The 20,837-nt window shown below is 48.3% G+C and overlaps 9 protein-coding genes across 9 annotated transcripts; 7 read left to right on the top strand and 2 right to left on the bottom strand.

Moving 5' to 3' along the window:
- Positions 1-3,216: 3,216 nt before the first annotated feature.
- On the bottom strand, positions 3,217-5,184 carry N7487_004805 (GTP-binding protein RBG1). The gene is made up of 9 exons (XM_056872552.1): positions 5,026-5,184; positions 4,899-4,962; positions 4,772-4,846; positions 4,686-4,722; positions 4,569-4,639; positions 4,177-4,514; positions 3,771-4,127; positions 3,605-3,725; positions 3,217-3,551 (listed from the first exon to the last, which is right to left on the bottom strand). The coding sequence occupies exons 1-9, from the start codon at positions 5,044-5,046 to the stop codon at positions 3,532-3,534; spliced, it is 1,104 nt and encodes a 367-aa protein (XP_056730272.1). The 5' UTR covers positions 5,047-5,184; the 3' UTR covers positions 3,217-3,531.
- Positions 5,185-5,533: 349 nt separating this feature from the next.
- On the top strand, positions 5,534-6,331 carry N7487_004806 (putative cysteine dioxygenase Cdo1; the record flags this gene model as incomplete). The annotated part of the gene is made up of 4 exons (XM_056872553.1): positions 5,534-5,782; positions 5,832-5,903; positions 5,952-6,147; positions 6,201-6,331. 4 exons carry the CDS (start codon positions 5,534-5,536, stop codon positions 6,329-6,331), a joined length of 648 nt encoding a protein of 215 aa, XP_056730273.1.
- Positions 6,332-6,673: 342 nt separating this feature from the next.
- Positions 6,674-8,877, bottom strand: N7487_004807 (phenylalanine--tRNA ligase subunit beta; the record flags this gene model as incomplete). Its single annotated transcript, XM_056872554.1, has 8 exons — positions 8,849-8,877; positions 8,696-8,765; positions 8,609-8,649; positions 8,542-8,561; positions 8,420-8,496; positions 8,241-8,364; positions 6,884-8,186; positions 6,674-6,837 (listed from the first exon to the last, which is right to left on the bottom strand). Exons 2-8 carry the CDS (start codon positions 8,746-8,748, stop codon positions 6,674-6,676), a joined length of 1,782 nt encoding a protein of 593 aa, XP_056730274.1. The 5' UTR covers positions 8,749-8,765; positions 8,849-8,877.
- A 511-nt stretch (positions 8,878-9,388) lies between these two features.
- N7487_004808 (protein phosphatase 2A structural subunit TPD3) lies at positions 9,389-11,625 on the top strand (the record flags this gene model as incomplete). Its single annotated transcript, XM_056872555.1, has 9 exons — positions 9,389-9,451; positions 9,502-9,607; positions 9,655-9,806; positions 9,854-10,345; positions 10,394-10,508; positions 10,559-10,703; positions 10,752-10,852; positions 10,909-11,246; positions 11,290-11,625. The coding sequence occupies 9 exons, from the start codon at positions 9,389-9,391 to the stop codon at positions 11,623-11,625; spliced, it is 1,848 nt and encodes a 615-aa protein (XP_056730275.1).
- Positions 11,626-12,141: 516 nt separating this feature from the next.
- Positions 12,142-12,984, top strand: N7487_004809 (ferric reductase-like transmembrane domain-containing protein; the record flags this gene model as incomplete). The annotated part of the gene is made up of 2 exons (XM_056872556.1): positions 12,142-12,394; positions 12,443-12,984. 2 exons carry the CDS (start codon positions 12,142-12,144, stop codon positions 12,982-12,984), a joined length of 795 nt encoding a protein of 264 aa, XP_056730276.1.
- Positions 12,985-13,838: 854 nt separating this feature from the next.
- Positions 13,839-15,694, top strand: N7487_004810 (putative capsule-associated protein CAP1; the record flags this gene model as incomplete). Its single annotated transcript, XM_056872557.1, has 2 exons — positions 13,839-15,589; positions 15,643-15,694. The coding sequence occupies 2 exons, from the start codon at positions 13,839-13,841 to the stop codon at positions 15,692-15,694; spliced, it is 1,803 nt and encodes a 600-aa protein (XP_056730277.1).
- A 398-nt stretch (positions 15,695-16,092) lies between these two features.
- Positions 16,093-16,805, top strand: N7487_004811 (alpha/beta fold hydrolase; the record flags this gene model as incomplete). The annotated part of the gene is made up of 2 exons (XM_056872558.1): positions 16,093-16,240; positions 16,318-16,805. 2 exons carry the CDS (start codon positions 16,093-16,095, stop codon positions 16,803-16,805), a joined length of 636 nt encoding a protein of 211 aa, XP_056730278.1.
- An 8-nt stretch (positions 16,806-16,813) lies between these two features.
- On the top strand, positions 16,814-17,617 carry N7487_004812 (uncharacterized protein; the record flags this gene model as incomplete). The annotated part of the gene is made up of 1 exon (XM_056872559.1): positions 16,814-17,617. One exon carries the CDS (start codon positions 16,814-16,816, stop codon positions 17,615-17,617), a length of 804 nt encoding a protein of 267 aa, XP_056730279.1.
- Positions 17,618-18,280: 663 nt separating this feature from the next.
- N7487_004813 (uncharacterized protein) lies at positions 18,281-20,714 on the top strand (the record flags this gene model as incomplete). Its single annotated transcript, XM_056872560.1, has 7 exons — positions 18,281-18,310; positions 18,364-18,391; positions 18,446-18,481; positions 18,623-19,182; positions 19,230-19,831; positions 19,879-20,539; positions 20,607-20,714. 7 exons carry the CDS (start codon positions 18,281-18,283, stop codon positions 20,712-20,714), a joined length of 2,025 nt encoding a protein of 674 aa, XP_056730280.1.
- Between the last annotated feature and the right edge of the window lie 123 nt (positions 20,715-20,837).

The following is a 20,837-nucleotide window of genomic DNA, read 5'->3' on the forward strand; positions in this document are numbered from 1 at the left end:
GGGCAAGATTATGTGGGAAGGCGGGTCCTAACCTTCGAGGTTCAGCATATGAACCGCATCAGACACCCACGAGAGATGACACGGCTAAAATGAGCAAATCAGAAGCAGCAAGGTCGATCTTTGGATGGGCGAATCTGCCGTCTCCATTGCCCTGCGGTTGATACGACCTGGTCCATCCGATACAAGGGCCGAACAGTAGGTTGGAGAATCATCCTATCAGAAGACGTAAAGGGCATCTCTTGGTTGTGAAAAAGAGGGGGAACTTCCCCCATTTCGATGCGGTTTTGGCGCTAAAATCCCTCGTCTTTCTCCACTACGACCCACTGCGGTCCCCTCCGGCCCGGTAACCTTCAACATTTCTTTGCATCTTGCATGTTGAATACAATTCAATTGAGGTAGAGAGTTAGCCAGAAGTAGAGAACAGATATAGACTACAGAGCATAGAGCTATGAGAGGGGATACGCAGTGGATGTTGATTATCAAGGTAGTACTAAAAACAGTAAGACGGGCTTCTGCAACATATAATACACTCTACCATAGAACGGGTATTCTCTTTTGGGCGCGGTCTATTTGGATACTACCCAAATATCTAACGAGACCCCGCTTGTTCGACTCAACCACGAGGAAGCCGAATGTGAAATCCGCCTGCTTTATTACTGCCATTGGGAAGGATTTGTTCTCGAAACCTGCCGGGATGGAATGTATCTGAACGAAAAGAATCAAGCAAAAGCAAAAAACAAAGGTACATATTAAAGAGGTCTGACAAATCATTCCAACACCCGTGGACTAGAGAGGGATTCAATTGGTATATTCGACAGTCCACTCCGTCACTGATTTGGTCGCAGTACCAATCATTATGCCTGCTGCCGTCAGATTTTTTTTACTTTGCTCCAGTTAAAATGCAAGGAAACAAAGGAAATGTGTGACGAAATTTAAAATGGTTTAATTTTAGCCCTTTTAATTAAACGGTAATCGCGTTCACTAGTAATAATGGGAGTTTTCCAACATAGGGGGCAATTCGGGGTAGATGCTGGGCTGACGCCATTGGAGAGAGATTTCTATCTTTTTAGGGCAAGGCCATTGCTTTACACAGTTTCCACTATTTCGGAGATGGAGCAGGAACAAGTCTAGACCGGTCAACATTGAAATTCCCTTCGTATATTTGCTTCTTTCAATTTGGTCCGTCATTCTTGGCTGTCATATTCAAGCGGGGAGAAATTTCCTGTTACCTTCGGGGTACACAACTGTACTATGTAGGGTAACCAAGGGTTGGTGTGACTCGAATCAGGTACCGTTTGACCTGTTGCAATTCTAATTCTGTCCGAAGTATCTCCGGGAAATTGAATTGTTGCAGAATTAATAGAATTGTCTCTACGACATAAGCAATTAATGGTATGGGGAGAGTATGGCATACAACATAGAATACTCCCGCTTTATGTATGTCGATAAAATACAACCCTGGAAATCAGAATCGACTCCATACCCAATAGAAGGCGTTTTTTTAAATGTAAAAAAAAAAAAAACCCCCAAGTAAGAAATGCTTCGCTACTCTGGGGAAGAGCATGGCGTATGCAATGCAATGCGACGGGGATGACCGATGGATCCCCCACGAGAGCAGAAAATGTACAACGTACGTTATAAGGGATGCGGGCGATCGGTGCCCTCGCAGTCACCTGATGAAGAGATTACCAAGTACATACTAGCATCTAAAAGAAATTAATATCCATACTCCGTACACCGATCTTCCATCTGAGAACGGACCAGATCGTGAACAGCCCCCTTTCTCATTTTCACTAATCGGCGATTTGCATTCTCCACCTTACTAGAACTATTTTGTGTCTCTGCAGAGGTTCATGAGAACTACTCAGTAGCGTACCAGACTCAATAGACTATAAGGACTCCCTATTGGGTAAATAATATACGTACAATACTATACCTTGGGTGTGTACTGGATGTATTGGATGTATTGGATGGGAATTGATCAGATAAACGTTCGTAATTCAACTACTCCGTAATATCTCTCTCATTCACCGCTTATTTTCTTATAATCCTTTGTGCCTTGCCTCACTTTTTGCTTTTTTCTGTTTGGTTGAAAGATTTTGTTAGTTTGCATATCAATCCTGCGCAGATCTGTACTTTTTTTTTTTTTTCTCTCAAATTTCGGAAAGTAGTTGCAGGACAGAAGCCAAGAGATTAGAAGCTAAGAGATTGAGAAAACGTGCTAGTCAGTTGACAGATCCATTTGGATTCCTCCCCTATCATGCTCTCGGTAATATACTCACTCCCCTGGGCCTATCGGAAGATAGACTAGCAATGCCGGGTTTATTAAACATGTACGGAGTAATGGTTTACAACTCAAAGCTCTCGTGGCTTTTGAGTACAGCATATACACAACCTCGTCATGATCACCGTTATAGCTATTAGCAGTAGGTCAATGCGTTGAGTCGCGGCCCTTCTCTGCACCAAAGTATGGAGTACGGAGGTATGCACACCATAATTACCCTTCCGGCTCTTCCGTCGAAGCTATCGAGTTCGTTTTTTTTCTCTCCCGGAGCTTTCAAGCTGACAGCTAGAAATACTGTGATCGGCATTAACAAACAGAGAGGTCTAGACCTTTTGTGGCCTGACTCGTCAGCCTCGAAAGTAAAAAAAATCGGGGGAGAAAAAAAAGCAATGCGAACAAAGAAATCAAGCCACGAACGAAAATCCTATAAATATTAGAATTACTGGCAAGGATGCTGTGCAGGACGGGAAGTAATGGCAAGGGGAACATGCCAATCGGAATGTCATCAAAATTATTGTCCATGCAGGCGTCCTCGGATCTGTACATAGGGTCTGTTAGGTACAGGGCGATAAGGAGTCGCATGATGCTGCATTAATTTCCAAGCACTGAATGTAATACGAATTGACCAGGGGGAATGATTGGTCTGACATGATATCTTTTTTTATATGGAAAAAAGGAGGGCAGTGGCTTTTTCCAGAGTGGAATTGTAGAAACCTAGTAGTAAGTGCGAGCAGACCGTTTATACTGGTATTTATATATTTTTTATCTGTTTTTTAAGACAGTACAAGAGTGCCATAAAAAGATCTGAACTTTTTGCGCTGATAGACAAAGAACATGAAAAAAAAAGGGTAATCATAACAATATGGACTGGGTCGCTTCAAAGGCCACAAACTACCGAAGATGCCAAGAATATCAGAAAGACATGGCTTTTCGCCCCGTGTGCCCCTGGGCTTGTGTAACCCTGGAAGCCTAACTCGAGTTCATCGAATCAAGTCAAGCTATACCTTGACGCCAAAAATTCAGCAACGCTGTGCATGACCGCTGATTTTGATGTCAAAAGGTATCAAGACTTCCCCTCTAATTATGTTGCCATGAACGAGTCTATCCATGCTCGGATCCAGTGGCGTCTTACGGATGTCCTAGAAACCTGTCAGATCGCGGAGGCGCAACGACAAGGGCACAGACCACAGCGCTTGGATCATCTCGCCGCTTCGGGCTATGAAGGTCAAGGAGTTGACATTAATCCTTTACCGCTTGACGATCGACACTATAGCTGGTCAGCTTTGAAATTCATAATTCGTTTTTGTTTGGTAGAATTACCGATATCTTCATCGGCAAGCTCGTGCGAAAGACCGACTCGCTGCGGCTGGTGCTTCACTGAGCGACCATACACAATGGCGTGCTTGAAATCGTCCTTGATTGTGCGGTGAATAGCGTCACACTGTTTCGTTAGTATAATTCTTAGAAAGATGAGGGCAATGCTTACGAAATTTTCGACTGTGCATGCGTAGGAACGCAGCACGACAGGGGCTGTATAGTCGGGCGCTCTGCCCTTGGGTTTCGTGTAGATTCTGCGCAGCTTGAGCTTCTCCCACATCATCTCCATCAGCTCGTCGACATTCCATCCATGCTCCGAGCTAATTGGGCAGGCATCTGGAATCCGGTACAGCAAATCCAACTCTTCGATGGAAATAGCATCGATCTTGTTCAGCGCATAAATAACGGGAATGTAGCTGCGGCTCTTGGCTTCCAGGACATCAATCAGGTCGTCAATGGTGGCGTCGCATCGGATGGAGATATCAGCGGATGAAATCTTATACTCGCCCATTACAGCTTTGATTTCCTGGGATCTGTTAGTACCCACCAAAGACTATGTGTGGAATCGATCTTACATCATTGTCGATATGAGTCAATGGCTGAGTGCTCGTGATGGCGATACCACCCTTGTCCTTCTTCTTGAACACAATGTTGGGAGGCTTCTTATTGATGCGAATACCAAAGCCCTCCAATTCGTTCTCGATGACTCGCTTGTCAACCAATGGCTTGTTCACGTCAAGAACGATGAAAATGAGGTTGCAAGTCTTGGCCACCGCAATAACCTGTCGACCACGACCCTTGCCGTCTTTGGCACCTTGAATAATACCTGGGAGATCGAGAATCTGAATCTTGGCGCCATTGTACATCACTTGACCGGGGACAGTTGTGAGGGTTGTGAACTCGTAAGCCGCGGCTAGAGGGTGTTAGAGAAATCGTTTATCAAGGAGGTTCAATGGGTTTAACGAACCTTCTGAATGTTGGCCAGTCAGTTTATTCATCAATGTACTCTTGCCGACGGACGGGAAACCAATGAAGCCACTGCACTTGTAAGCGTATGCAATCACAATCTTCTCGAGTAACTTACACACTGGCTACACCAGTACGCGCAACATCGAAGCCAGCTAATCACAAGTTAGCACCTAGTAGAGTGCTCAGGTCTGGAATACTCACATCCACCACCACCACCTCCTCCAGTCGGGGTCAAAAGTTCACGCTTGAGCTTAGCAAGCTTCGCCTTCAGTTGTCCTGCATATTGTCAGAAGACGTCATCGGTGAAATGTCGTCGGTGTGCGCGTACCCAAATGATACGAGGTGTTCTTGTTTTTTTGAGTCCGAGCCATCTCGGACTCGATCTCCTTGATCTGTATGACAGCATTGTCAGTAAATTGTTCGGTGCCATGCTCAAAAATCTTGACCGCACTCACCTTTTCAATAGTGGTCGACATTTTCGCGATTTGACCCAGCAATCAAAAAATCAATAAAAAGAACGATTGAAAATCCCTGCTACCACGGGACTTAATGTATGCCCCTCGCTAAAAACGAGTGAGTCGAGCGACAACTTTTTGAAGGAGAAATGGACTTGCGGCGACAATCTTTGAATTGTGGCACCGCAGTTTTTAGTCAGGGCGGGGTGTGCGCCTAAGGCGACGAGGGCAATTATGTCATTGACAGCCTGAGGCACTCATTCTTATCGCTATCATAACCAATTTACGACAACTTGGGCAACTACATACTTGTAAACATTGTATTGCTTGAGTTGGCCTTGAAATTTATAAATGGAAATACATTTCTTGTGCGAACTCTTATCCTAGTCTACATTTATGTTGTGGTGGATACAACATAAACTCTCCGTTTCGTCATTCGGTCAACTTCCGATACCGCTTCCTCGTTACATAGACTTCATCCCAAACGCGCTTAGCACAACCGTTCATCATGCCATTCCTTAACGGGTCCGAATCGATCACTGAGAAATCAGCTTTTGAGAAGCTCGTGGATGACCTGAGTTCTGCGCTAGGTCCAAGCTCAGGCCTGGATTCCAGCGATGTCGATCCCATGGAGATACAACTATTGATGGAGAGATACGTCTCGAATTCGGATGAATGGGCTTCATATGCGTTGGGTGACGCGAGTAGGACATATACCAGGAATCTGATTGATGAGGGAAACGGCAAGAGTAATTTGGTAAGGAGATCATCACCCCTCAACGGTTACTTGGCTGACTTCGTTTCAGCTGATTCTCGTCTGGAGCCCTGGGAAAGGGAGTACAATTCATGACCATGCAAACGCACACTGCGTGATGAAGGTAAGTCGTCTTTGATTTGATAGATAGACAGGAGCTAATTTGGAACAGATCCTAAAAGGCAAACTACAAGAAGATCTGTACTCCTGGCCCGATCAAGAGCAGATCGAGAATGGCCAAATTTCACCTCCACGGCTCACCAAGCAAACAACCTATGGCGAAAACCAGGTCACCTACATGTCTGACAAGCTCGGTCTGCATCGGATATCCAATCCGGATCAGGGCAACTTTGCAATCTCCCTCCATCGTATGTTATCCTTTGTGGGGAAAAAATGATTGGAGCCAAGGCTAATTGATCAGTTTACACGCCACCCAATGCCGCAATCCATGGGTTTGGCATTTACGATGAACGAACTGGCAAGGTCAGGCACATCAAGCAGACCAACTATTATTCGTTCCGCGGTCATCGACTCGATGATGGACAGGAGTAGTGTTGTCGATGCCCTTCATCATTAACGCTACAATGCAGGGAATTTTCACCTTGTACGTTACCTACTTCTACCGGGGCTATGGTCATAGGCCTTGGAAACTCTCTTTTGGTAGCTTGGCTCTTCCTTTCGGATACCCCTTTTTGTACTTTATGTTCAATTACATATTCTTTCCGGCCGACTCGTACTGTATATTGAAATGTGTTCTGCACAATTATTGGTAAAAGCAAGCTCCTTTCTGACACGTCATTTACTGAGGATCTTCTTGGATTTATGTAGATTTTTTTTGCTTTTGGTCATAACTCTAATCAGAAAAACAGCCACTTGTCTGTAGGCCCGCTTGCTTTACATGAAAGCTTCGACATTCAGCTCCAGGGTACTGACTGGGTACTTCAACTCGTACTTCTCGAGCACAGTAGGGTGCAGAATACCGAAGGAGCCAATGACCTGATCCTTACCGCCAATAATGACGTGAATAGAAGCAGAGTGACCGGGGAAGTAAGTGGGATCTACACTGTTAGCAAATATTTTAGTACGGTTTGAGAGGGTACACACCGTCTAGTTCCTTGATGTAGTATGAGTCGCCTGTAGGGGTCTCGCCCTCGACGAGGAAGTTGGTCTTGAGCATGGCCATGATACGATCAAGAAGACCGTGGACAACCTCGAATCCACTAGTCTTACCGTAGAAGGCAGCAGCAAAGTGTCTCTCGTTGCGACTCTTGCGTTCCAGAGACAGATCCTTGAAGGCAACATCGCTGACCTCGAAAATCTTCATGGGCACAGAGTGGTGCTTGTTCTCACGGATGGTCTTGAGCAGACCTGGGAGCAGGCTGGTACGGACAACCTGGAACTCAAGTGTCTTGGGATTGGCTAGTTTGACAGCGGTATTTCCGTCATCCTTGCGGTTCAACCAGCCAAAGTTCTCATCATGCGAGCACAGAATCAACGGCAAAACCTCTGACCAACCAGCCATGGCAGTCTCCACACGAACAATGTCGGAAAGCTTGTTGATGGGGAGAGGTTGAGCGACTGTGCCGGAGATGTCGGGGAATGCACGGGGCAGCGAGTTGAAGCCGTAGGCAATGGCCACATCCTCCATGATATCACACTGGTGGAGAACATCGGCACGGGTTGGGGGAATCTCCACGTTGATGATGTCTGAGGAAGTAGTCGAAGGCTTGGCGCGGAAAGCCATCTTTGTGAGCAGAGTACAGATCTCGGCGGGGCTGAGGCTCAAGCCACAGCACTGGTTGATGTACGAGACTTCGGCCTGAGCAGTGCGGGGAGCGATGTCGGGGGTGACCCGAGTCTCCTTGTTGTGCTCAGACACAATCTGGACAGGTTCGATGGTGAACGGCTCCAAAGTATATTGGGAGAACATGGTAACCATCATCTTGTTCACAATATCCAGCTTTGTCTTATCGAGGGCTGTGATCTCAATCAAAACATTGGTGGTGTCCAGGCTGATCTTCGAGTGATCACCGTTGATAATGGGTGGCAGAGAGCAAACAGTCCGGTTAGAGTCGTAGATGACTGGGTAGACCGGAGAGTCACGAATGATGTGCAGGTACTTGCCCAGCTGTTGGTGCTTCTCGTAGAAGTTCATCAATTCCTCGCCATCCATCTCCTGGGTCTGGTTCAATGGGATAAATTTGATATCCTTAGGAGGTAGAGCCTCATAAGTGAAGGGACCCTTCACGGTGTCCAAATCGTGGGTACCAATTGATACCAAGGTTCGTTGACGGGCCAAGTTCTGGTGGAGCTTGTCTTGCAAAGCAATGAAGGACGCATAACGGGCCGGGTCAAACTTGATGTTCCGTAGAATAGCACCAGCCACGTAGGGTCTGATTTTCGTGGTCTATTTTGGTCAGCGGAGCCCCTCCACCTAGGCAGTGGGTGTTGAGGTACTGACATCTTCCTTGACAATAATCTGCTCCATCTGTGCTGGCTGAGTCAACTTGTACTCGGGCAGGGGGTTCCGGCCGAGGAAGATGTTCAACATGAGCGCAATGCCCTCGAAGCACAGCAAGTCATATCTAATCTATTCTTAGTTGGGTTCTTCCATCTCTTCTCTTCGGATGTCATGCGTACCGGTTGGCGGGGATCTCGATCTTGAGTTGCGGAGGTTCTTGCTTTCCATCAACAATAGGACGGTCCGAGTTTGTAGTCTGAAGAGATCAGCATTGGTTATGATCGGGTTTCGGGGGATGTACATCTTCGTCGAGCTCAATTCCTATTCAGAGTCAGTTATGCCCCGCAAAGATTTCTCAGCCAACCTACCAAATTCGAAACACAGCTCATCGAACTCTTCCGTAGTATACCTGCAGAGAGGTTAGTAGAGTTCAATGACAAAACCCGGAAACGTACTCTCGGCCCAACTCTTTGAAAAGAGCGGCCTTGTCGACCGAGATGGTGGGCATGGTGGGGGTTGCGAATTCTGGTGTCAATCAGCGAAATGTCCGGTAAACCAGAACGAAACCCAAGTAGGCGACTCCGATAGAATATAGGGAAAGTCCGTACAGAATTCAAGAAGTAGCCCTAGAGTGATCGGTGCACAAAGTCGTGGATGACTCTTGCGCTGGTGGAAATTCTGCCCGCAAGCCACCACCGCCACAGATCCCCCCTCTTTTGTGACAAATGGTATTAGTATGGTAATTCCCCTCCATATTCAAAAGTTTATGTGCACACCGCCAGTATGTAATTTACACCAGTAAACACTCAAAGCTCGACTGTCCTGCTCTGGTTACTGCATCATCGAAGGGGGCTTTTTTCTTTTCTCTTTACGAACTTGTGACAAACCTATTAATTTGCTGTTGATCAAGGTACTCTTCAATTGTCGAGGTATGCTTCTGCTGAAGGTGTCCATGCGGCCCAAAACCCCACCCTCACTCTACCACCATCCATCCCCTTTGCCATCTCGCGAAGTCGGAACTAATCCTTATCAGCCATCACATTGCCTCCTACACCTCCTCTGCCGAATCGCTGCCAGGTCCAACACCACCCTCTTCCCTTTCAGGACCGGGACTCGTCGCGTCCCCTTAATACATATCCAAATCCACAATGGAGGGCCAGAACGAGAACGATGAGCTCTACCCCATCGCCGTGCTCATTGACGAGTTGAAGGTAGGTCTCTCTCCGGTTATGCAGACAATATTGAGCTCACATTTCTTTAGCACGACGATGTTCTTCTCAGACTCAATGCCATTCACCGTCTATCCACGATCGCGCTTGCACTTGGGCCCGACCGAACCCGGGAGGAGCTCATCCCATTTCTTGATGGTTTGTCCAGCCTTCAATCGCCTAGCACCCCCGTCTAACAGTGGTAGATTCCGTCGAGGACGAGGACGAAGTTTTGACTGCGCTGAGTGAAGAGCTGGGCAATTTTACAGAATATGTCGGGGGCCCCGAATACGGGCACGTGTTGCTCTCCCCGCTGGAGAATTTGGCGGCTATCGAGGAGCCGTTAGTGCGGGAGAAGGTAACACACTAGCTGAAACTTTCTGGGGACGCATGCTGACGTTTCAGGCCGTTGAATCTCTCAACAAGGTATGCGAGCAGCTCTCGGAAAACCAAGTTGAGGAGTATTTTGTCCCGCTAGTCCTCCGCTTGTCAAAGGCAGACTGGTTCACCTCGAAGGTCTCTGCGACTGGTCTTTACTCCACACCATACAAGAAGGCTACTCTGGCTTTGCAACAGAGCCTCCGACAGCACTTTGGATCTTTGGTACACGATGAAACCCCGATGGTGCGGCGACAGGCGGCCAACAATCTGGCCAAGTTTGTCAAGGAAATGCAAAGCCAGGTCGTCATCGAAGAAATAATTCCCCTCTTCCAATACTTGGCGAGTGATGACCAGGACAGCGTCCGTCTGCTTACCGTTGACATTCTTATTGCGATTGCGGAGGAAATTCCCAAAGAACAGCAACCTAGCCACGGCGTTTTGTTGACATCGCTGCGGAATCTGTTTGAGGATAAGAGCTGGAGAGTCCGGTACATGGTTGCCGACCGATATGAAAAGGTACATTGTCCTGGATTTCGAACTGTTGAGCGAAACTGATGTATGCAGATCGCCAAAGCTGTTCACGAAGAGGTTGTCACCCGCGACATGGTGCCTGCCTTCGTCAAGCTCCTCAAAGATACAGAGGCCGAGGTTCGCACCGCAATTGCTGGCCAAATTCCTGGTATGATACCCAAATGATGTATAGTTGATGCCTGGCTAACACATTTTCAGGCTTCTGCAATTTGATCGATCGCGACACTCTCCTCAATGAGATCATGACTAGCGTTGAAGACCTTGTCTCTGACCCCTCTCAGCACGTCCGGGCTTCCCTCGGAACTCAGATCAGCGGGCTCGCGCCTATTCTAGGCAAGGAGGAGTAAGTATCCTGCCTATCTACTAGCAATAATCTGTACTGACCGTCCAGGACTATTGCACACCTACTCCCCATGTTCCTGCAAATGCTTAAGGATGAATTCCCCGACGTCCGTCTGCACATCATCTCGAAGCTCGAGCAAGTCAACAAAGGTGAGCGCTCAATTCTTTTGTTTTTTTTTTTATGTATGTCTTCTTACCCTTTATAGTCATTGGTATCGAGCTTCTCTCCCAGTCTCTTCTTCCCGCCATTGTTCAACTGGCCGAGGATAAGCAATGGCGTGTTCGCCTTGCTATCATTGAATATATTCCGCTCCTTGCCAGTCAACTTGGAGTCGGGTTCTTTGACGAGCAGTTGAGCGATCTTTGCATGGGCTGGCTCGGAGACACCGTCTTCTCCATCCGAGAGGCTGCCACTGAGAACTTGAAGAAACTGACAGAGGTCTTCGGCGTGGAGTGGTCAAAAGCTTCTATCATTCCCAAGGTGATGGCCATGGGTCAACACCCTAACTATCTTTACCGCATGACGACGTGCTTTGCCGTTTCTGTAAGTTTCCTCTCTTACTACATCGATCAATGCTAATTATCAGACTCTCACCCCCGTTGTCAACCTCGAAATTATTGAGAGCTCTCTCCTCCCTATCCTGGAACGCCTAGTGACAGATGAAATCCCTAACATCCGTTTCAACGTCGCCAAGTCTTACGCCGTTCTCATCGCCACATTGCGTCGTCTACCGGCCGATAAGACCTTGGTTGAGGTGGAGAAGTCTGAAGAGCCTATCACCCCATCACCTCAGAGCCTGGAGTTGATTCAGTCAAGGGTTGTGCCCAGCCTGGAGAAGTTGCAGGAGGATGACGATGTGGATGTCCGATACTTTGCTACGACTGCTGGTGGCAATCAGGATGAGATGCAGACCTCTCCTTAAACTATGCACTTGTTCGGCCAATACCCGACAAGACATCCTGTCAGGTTAGAGAATAGCCAAGCGTCCTTTTCTTTCAGGCGTTTTTAATGTAGAGGTTTCACATACTGTTTAGCCAGGGTAGGTAGTCAAAAACAAATGCGCAACTAAAGACCTTTCGATGCATGTAAGCCCACTCACATGGTGTATCTACGGTATAGTGGCCGTAAGGCGAAGGGCTTTAAGCCAGCCCTCGGGCTGGACCTCGGAAGTTCGCCCGGGGAGCTATTGAGATTCATTTGTCAGCAAAAAGCAACCCTGCCAGGTGGCCCCGGGGCCCCCGGGGAGGGCACATCCATGGTTGGACTTCTTATTTTCCACCAGCAGTATATCAAATCGACTTGTGATATCAATGTCAACATTCTAAACATGCTTTTTTGAACAGCACTGTGTCTCATTGGCATGTCAATTGACTTATGATCATACAGAAACCCTCATTTCTCATTTCTCATTTCTCATTTATATTGTTACTCAGCCGCCATGTCGTGGCCATACCATTTCATTTCTCTCTCCGAAAACGACAAGCTGCATCGCAGAGAGCTACTTGATCTTCGAGGATATTATGCACAATGGTCAATTATTGTGGTCATTGTCGCCATCCGAATTTTTCGCTTTGCTACGAGATCAACCGCGAAGTGGGATCGGCTGGTTTCTGGAAAGACTCGACAGTATCTTGTCTGCGGGTTGTGGCTGCTATGGCTTGTAGGCCTTTCGATATGGGGCAGTGGTGATGGTATGTCCTTGTCTCCCGGTGGGTTGGAAGCACGAGCTAACATGCTAGACTACCTCCATTTGACCAAAGCATTGGGCCGAGTTGGCCTATCCCAACTACCACTGCAGGTTCTGATGTCCCCGGCATACATCTCTCGCCCCGCAGCCTCATCTGTGCTGTCTCTTCTGACTGGTATCCCTCAACCAGTGTTGACACCGTATCACCGTCTCTTTGGTCGGGCGGTTGTCTCCCTTCTGTTGTCTCACGCCGCGTTGTATACGCTATTCTTCGTGCAATCCAGCCATCCTGAATTTGGTATATTGCTTTTCAAGCGAGTCCAAGACCTAGATGTCCAATTCGGCCTAGCTGCGATATTTTCGGCAGTGCTACTCGTCCTCTTCGTGCGACCTGCGTCCCAGAAAGGACTCCAAACTTGGCTTGTGCAGGGAACCATTCAAGAACGCAGAAAGATGTTTTACTTTGGTCATGTATCTTTGGTGATATTATTGTGTGTTATGGCTTACTCTCATGTGAAGCAAGCGCAAAAGTACATGCTGCAGACTTTAGCGGCTTCTGTGCTTAATTGGGTGTGCTGTTGGGCGGCATATTAGTGTATTCTAGAGGAATGTGACATGCTTGGCTGTTATTTAGAAAGAAAGATCCGTTGGTCAGTATCCTAATGTTGAAGTCTAGGGATGTCATACATATAAGCTTGTGTAGCATCCATGGATGAACCTCATTTATCAATCTATCTATCGCGGGAGGAAATAGAAGATTCTAATGCCTGACCTACTTCCAAGGTTTGATCAAACGGTTTGCGATGTATTTCGTTTTGTACTTGTTTAGATCTTGTTTTTGGAGAGGGTGTCGATCTACGGAGTACATACAGTGTATGAAATTGTGCCCCTTTTTTCTCCCCCTTAATGATAGAAACCAACCACAAGTGAGTAGAGAATCAAGGGGTAGGGACTATGTTGTATACATACAATGTTTGTATATAGTTTACATGATTGTGTATTATTGAATATAGATTCGAGAGTGATTAGATCTGCTACTCCTTCAAGGGTTCCAACCATCTTTCTACCAACCAATATTCTTGATATTCTTGATATTCTGTAGCAACATCAATGTAGTCCCAGCACTTTTGGTGACACGTATATGGATTAGATTATGGCGTACGTCCCCTGCAGTCGGCCAACGCCACATATTAATACATTGGCTAGATTGGTTAGATTGGCCAGATTGCCCCCCTTCAAGAATTGGGGACTACACAAATAAAAATAGATAACATAATATGATTGATAGGCATTGTCTTTTAAACCCTTGTAACAGTTGGGTACTCCGTACTACGGAGTAGATTGTGACGATTACGTTAGAAAGGCTTGGCGGATAAGGTTAATAGCCCGAGGTCAACTCTAGACTTATGGAGAACCCTCCTTAAGACTTAGCTTCGCTCTTCTTCTTCATGCCTCTCCCCAATGGCAGCATGCGCATCCAACGGTTGATTGTGTTACTTGGGATCAGTGTTCTTGCCTGTCTTTCTCTCCTACTACTACGATCCTCAACTCCCCCAGAGCAGCAGCAGCCCATAGATTTGCCTCCTCCCGAACCGATACAACACCCTCAACTCCATGCGGGGCAAAACACATACCTCCCCGAGAAAGAACACCCGATCACGCGTCTGATTGGAAACGCTCAACAGCATTTCAATCATGCGAAGTCACGCCAATCAAGAACCCTGGCCGAGGCCGTGAGTGAATACCAGCGCCGCTACAATATGCACCCGCCGCCATTTTTCGACAAGTGGTTCGAGTTTGCGAAGTCAAGAAATGTACAACTCGTCGATGATTTTGACTCCATCTATCATAGCCTCCTCCCCTTCTGGGGTTTGAAACCTAAGACGATTCGCGACCGGGCGCGCGAGACACTTGGATTTGACAATGCGGTGCTCGGTGTTCTGATTCGCAACGGGAAAGTGTCTCTAACGGATGGAGGGGGTGACGACCGCAAGTGGCAGCGAGACGCCACGGCCGGTATGATGGATCCTTTCGTGAAATACTTGCCCGACATGGACCTGGTGTTTAACATCCACGACGAGCCTCGCGTGATCCTTCCTAACGAAGACCTCCAGCGATTGGTGCAGAAAGCCAAGGACTTCGTTATACCAGCAGCGTTCAAGAAAACCCCAACCAATGCGTGGTCCCCACGTGCTTCGGACCTAAACAAAGGCGACCGCATTGACGAGGTGCGCACCACTCGTTTCAACCGATTCGCACACCAACCGACCTGGACAAACTCCCGAGTCTCATGTCCAGTTGATAGTCCAGCGCGCTCACTCGATGAAAACCCTTCTGATAATGTTGATCCTTATGCGTATGGCGAACTCGGCTTCATCTATAACACCACGGCGGCCTCTGACATCTGCAATACCCCCTCTCTCCGCCATACATACGGATTCTTTGACCGGCCTAACGCCTTCGATGTCGTCCACGATCTGTTCCCTGTCTTCTCGCAAAGCAAAATTTCCAGCTTTCAGGACATTATTTACCCGAGTCCCTGGTACTGGGCCGACAAGGTCCCCTACGACACCGAGAAAGACTATCCGTGGGAGGCCAAGTCTGACCGAATGTACTGGCGTGGTTCCACAACCGGCGGATTTTCGCGCGCGGGTGGTTGGCGCCGACAGCATCGGCAGCAATTTGTCGACAACGTCAACGCCTTGGGCACCACCGAAGTTCTCGCTCACCAGGGGGACAGCTGGGTTTCACAGGTCGCCAACCGGGACGCGTATCGTGATTCCTTCGATGTAAAGTTCACACTTATTGGTCAGTGCGACCCGGACGATTGCAATGCGCAGACTGAATACTTTGGGGTGTTCAAGCAGGCCGGGCAACAAGATGCGTGGGCGCACAAGTTCCTAGTCGACATCGACGGCAACGCGTTTAGTGGGCGATTCCACGCGTTCTTGCATAGTAACAGCTTTGTCTACAAGATCGCTATCTTCCGCGAATGGCATGACGAGTGGCTGAAGCCCTGGGTACATTACGTCCCTCTCAGCTTGAAAGGCAACGAGTACGTTGAGAGCATGCGATACTTTACCTCGGAAGAAGATGGTAAAAATGCAGCTCTTCAAATCGCCAAGCAGGGCCAGCGCTGGGCACAGCAGACCTTACGAAATGAAGACCTGGAGGTTTGGTTCTTCCGGCTACTCCTAGAGTAAGTACCTCATTATTCTATAAGAGAATTCTGCTAACCTGCTCACTTTTCAGATATGGACGCTTGGTAGACGACAACCGTGAGCAACTAGGATTCGTTCTTTGATCTGTATATATTCCTTCGACGAGATGATGGCTTTTTGTTTTTGGGCTCTTGTTAATACCCCCTTTCTCTTGGACCTGTTTCCTACCAATAATATTCGTGCATGTGGAGGTGGCGTTCGGTATGCCATAGATTGAGAAAAGCTGTAAACTACCTACAATTTACAGCATAATATGCTTGCATCCCTGAACCTGTATCTTGATGTGAATTATCTAAATTATGAGATGTCCATAGATACTTCCTACACACATAACATACCTGCATGTAGGTACCCGTCCACGGGTCAGCCCATCGCTGACTCAGGCGTGACGCTACCCGTGAATGGCCCGAGCTCCGTTTGCCCCAGCTCTAGATTTATTACACGCTCACTCCATCTCACTCCTTCAACACATGATTCCAATATGGGTAAATCCCTATCTCGTGCCTTGATCGGCGCGGCCGTCTTTTCCTACGGCCTCTTTACAGTTGCTCTTTATGGTTTCATTGCCTTGGCGAAAGGCACATACTTCAAACGCCCCACCGAAAACGAGAAACGGGACCTGCAGCTTGGTAAGCTGTGTATTCACCACTATGAAGGTTCTTTGCTGACTTTCCAGCTCGCAATCGCCTGTGGGATTTATCTAGAGACTTCGAAGGTCTCTCTCACCACATTCTAACTTTGCAGAGCGGATTCAAGTTCCACTTTGTCAGTAACGATATCCCGAACACACCGGAAACCATCAATTCCGATAAACCATTGGTCATCTTCATCCACGGATTCCCCGATAGCTGGGCGATCTGGCGACACATTATCAGAAACCCTGCTCTGCAAGAGGCCGTCTCCATCGTTGCGATTGACCTTCCTGGATATGGAGGCACAGAGAGCCTGGAAAAATATACTGCAACAAACGTCTTGGAGAAGTTGACAGAGTTGATCGTCACCCTGCGGACTCAGTATGGCGTGGACTCGGGGAACGAAAGCAACAAGAAGAGAACCATAATTGTCGCCCATGATTGGGGCTGTGTCTTGTCCATGCGCCTCGCTGCCGAAGCTCCGTCCCTGGCCCATCGGTTCATCCTGTCCAACGGACCATCAGTATGTCAAAACACCGGTGAATATGTTTATCTTAACTAACGATTCAGATGAAATTGGTTGAATCCAATATCCGCCGTCTGCTCTTCTCGGCCAATAAGATGCTCGGTAACGCATGGCGTTCACCATTGAACGCCCGCGTGCCGTTGATGCAAGCACTCCGAACCCTTGCCCCTCTTGGCCGCCAGCTTGTTCTCTCCGGCTACATCTTTGCAATGCAGCTACCAACGCCAATTGTCTACTACTTCCTGTCTGGAGGCAACCACTCGCTGATGAAAAGCTGCCACCTCACCTCGTACAACAAGGACGAGTGTACCCCCCTCGACGTGGCCAACAGCATGGCTAGCACCATGGGACCGTCCGCTGCAGAATCGGATACTAAAACCCCCAGCGGTGATGCCTATCCTGCCAGCATCAACGAACGTGCGTTTGCACATGTCCTCCACATGGCGGCTTATTACCGTGACCGGGCATCGGTGGCGCGTTGGGACAAGTCTCTTGAGACGGTTGCTAGTTTGCACAGCATTTCATCCGGAAAGCGGCTAGCGAGCAGTGGGGCTGGGTTGTTTGATGAAGGTCCCCCCGGCGCTCTCAAAGCCAGCACGACCATTTTCTGGGGCAAGGATGATATTGCTCTTGACCAAAGGATCTGCCTTGATGGGATGGGTGATTACTTGGTACAGGGGTCTCAGATTGTGCTACTTCCCCGTACTGGACATTGGACCCCGGTTGAACGTGAGAGCGGGGCAGCTTTGATCAAGGCTGTTGAATGGGCTGCCCAAGGCGAAGAGGGGGATATTGGGACCGTCATCAGTGAATCCTATCCTGGTATCCAGGTCAGTTTTTCACGATAAACATAGGCAATATGTTGGACAAATCTGATATTCGACGTTTCGACGTTTTCGTATTGCGGGGGCAACCCGATCTAAAGCGGTTAGAGTGAAGGTGTTATTTCACTTCCATGTTAGACCATAGACCACTTTAAAAAGGATGGATATTCAGCGTATATTTTGTAACAATAAGGGCAGAGGATATAGAATATAGAATATAGAATATAGAACACTCAATAAAGTGTTGAAGGGAAGAGAGAAAAATAATCTCAACAGAATTATCTCCCCAGCGGGGATCGATGATTTACCCGGGAAATACCACTCCACTTTTTCCCCTCGGGAGCTTTGACCTTAATTTGCCTACATCTCGGCCTTTGCTTTCCATTTACTTTAATCTTATGACTCGCCACTTTCTCTTTTCTTTCTCAATCTCAAAGAGTTCAACCTTACACAACATGCAGTGAAAAGAAAAAAAAAACCAAAAAATTCTCCTGTTTTCGTCCCCCCTCGAATCTGCGTTCGGTCCAGGTACCACAGTCGGTGTATCGCGCTACCGGTCTGAACTGTCATTGGCAATTGACAGGTTAAATATAGCCCGACAGCTTTTCTTGTTTTGGGGGTTTTTCTTCTCTGCTCCAGAATTTGTCTGCGATCTGATCATTCTTTTGCTGTTGGAACTGTGGCGTGATGGATTCCAATGGAGCAGTCTATTGCACGGTACTTTAACCATCCCCCTTCCTATGCTTATGGCGTAAATTGACGATGGACAGCTTCTGTTGAGTGACAATTATCTTCCTGGTATGTTCTCATTCATATGTGATGTGGAACTATTCTAAATCTAAATCTTTATAGGTGCTATGGTCCTTGCCCATTCCCTACGCGACAATGGTACAAAAGCGAGGTTGGTGGCGCTATTTACGCCAGACAGACTACAATCGACCACCATTGACGAGCTAAGGGTACGTACAACATGCCCCAAACTATACATTTGACTTACAAATTAGACCGTCTATGACGAGCTGATCCCAGTGAGCTCAATGGTAAACGACACGCCGGCGAATCTCTGGCTCATGGATCGCCCAGACCTAATTGCCACATTCACCAAGATCGAGCTCTGGCGCCTGACGCAATACCAGCGGGTCGTATACATTGATTGTGATGTCGTAGCTCTCCGAGCTCCCGACGAGCTGTTATCACTGGAAGCAGATTTCGCTGCTGCGCCTGACGTTGGTTGGCCGGATTGCTTTAATAGTGGAATGATGGTCCTCCGACCTAATCTACAGGACTATTATGCGCTAAAAGCACTCGCTCAACGAGGTATCAGCTTCGATGGCGCCGATCAGGGTCTGCTGAACATGCATTTCCGGGACTGGCATAGGCTAAGCTTCACGTATAACTGCACGCCAAGTGCTAATTACCAGTACATTCCTGCGTACAAGCATTTCCAGAGTACCATCAGTCTTATTCATTTCATTGGTGCCCAGAAGCCATGGAATATGCCGAGGCAGATTGTCCCGCTGGATTCCCCGTACAATCAGCTTCTAGGCCGGTGGTGGTCTGTCTATGATAGACACTATCGTCTGGCATTTGTAAGTGATATGCCAGAGATCGTGAAGACGTGGACTAACATCCTTAGGTACCGACCGCGCCAGTTGAGATTGAAAAGACGGCGGTTGCTCAAGGCGATCAAGCCCATGCCTCTCGTTCTGACCACATCCCTCGTTATGACGCTCCTCGTTATGAAACAACCCCCCATTATGAAACACAGCCGACATCTGAACGGCAGACCTACCATGTTGAAAAACCCACGAACTTCCACGAGGAATCACACCAAGAACCGAAACTGCCCCACGAACATTCTACTCCCGCCCATGTAAATCATGCTGCTGTGCCTATATTGAGTATGGTACCGCAATATGTTCGCGGAGAGGAGCATGTCTCAACCTTTATCCCACCATTGCCTCCTGCGCCAATCACTTTTGCGCCCCAACTGAGCCACGAAACATATGAGACACAGGTACAAACGCAGGCGCAGACGCAATCCCTAACCCCGACCCAGACACAGTTGCCGGTACAGACCCAGACCCAGACCCAGATACACTACCCCGATGGCCATATTCACCAACCACAGCCGCTGGCCCCGATCCATCCTCCAATTATCGAGTATCAATCACCCCCATCTCCAGTCCCAGAGGTTTCGACCTTTGAGGCGCCGAGATCCGAGTGGGATCCCTCACGGTGAGAGCTTATCCCTCAGTATTGTCTACAGTGCTAATATCCCATAGTGAGCCACCACCGGTCAACACGAAACCCGAAGGTTTCAGTTTACAACAGAAAACCTACAATATGTCTGAAGACACGCATCTATTCCAACCCCCGTCGTCCTACCCCGAGGCACCGAAAAACATGTGGTATGAGGTTCCAGCCAAACCGGAGCCCAAACCTACCACCGTCTTCCCCTGGGAGAGCCATGCTCCGAAACCCACTCGTGTCTTCGCCGAGGAGGCACCTGTGCAGCTCATGGAAACCCCCGTGATACCCGAGGAACCAGAGCAACATTCACTACCAAGCGAGCCAGTCTCTCCCCAGCCCTCACCTTCCTACACCCGGGTGCCGTTCGAACCCAGTTCCGAATCATGGCAAACATACACCCGCTCCAACGCCTGGGATGAGGACCCAGAGATCCAGCGATACATTGAGACAATTCAGGCTCGGCGCACAAAATCACAAGTGACCAGTCCGGGGGCCAATTCCAACAGCCCCGGGAGATCACCCCCCACCCCAGGATTCCGCCCTAGCACCAAGATTACCGACTTCCCAACAGAAGTTGAGCGCCCCAGTCTGCCCGTAACGCCGGCCCCAATCCGCCGCACCAGTCATGGGGATGAGGCCTCCGGTACGGCCGCTCTCCCTGTTGCCGAGGGCGTGCCTAGCCAGGAGGAATGGGTGGGTGTCACGGTTGATGTGTTCTCTTCTCTCCTCGGCGCAACGTACTTATTGTGGCGATCTACAGAATCCCCTAACTCAGCTCGAGGAGCTACATCGTCGGCATTCGGAGGTCTTGGAGCATCCCGAGCTGCTGTTTAGTCGGCTTGCCGCTGCCTCATACCGTGACCGTTGACAGTACTCATTCCTTTTCTTTAATTTCTTTTGTCAATTTTTTCAATCTTGGATAAGCTGATTCGATTCGTATTTATGGTTGAACCTGGTTGAGACATGTACTCCATTGTGCTTTTGCATATGC

Source organism: Penicillium crustosum (genome assembly GCF_028827405.1).
Source record: "Penicillium crustosum strain IBT 35664 chromosome Unknown utg000002l_segment0_segment0, whole genome shotgun sequence".
Taxonomy (NCBI): domain Eukaryota; kingdom Fungi; phylum Ascomycota; class Eurotiomycetes; order Eurotiales; family Aspergillaceae; genus Penicillium; species Penicillium crustosum.

Excerpts from the sequence above, each read along its gene's own strand:
- N7487_004805 (XM_056872552.1), bottom strand. The coding sequence starts at position 5,046 with ATGTCGACCACTATTGAAAAG. Across the intron at positions 4,723-4,771 it reads AGGAGGTGGTGGTGGTGGAT|CTGGCTTCGATGTTGCGCGT; the intron begins GTGAGTATTCCA and ends ACTTGTGATTAG. Across the intron at positions 4,128-4,176 it reads TGACTCATATCGACAATGAT|GAAATCAAAGCTGTAATGGG; the intron begins GTAAGATCGATT and ends AACAGATCCCAG.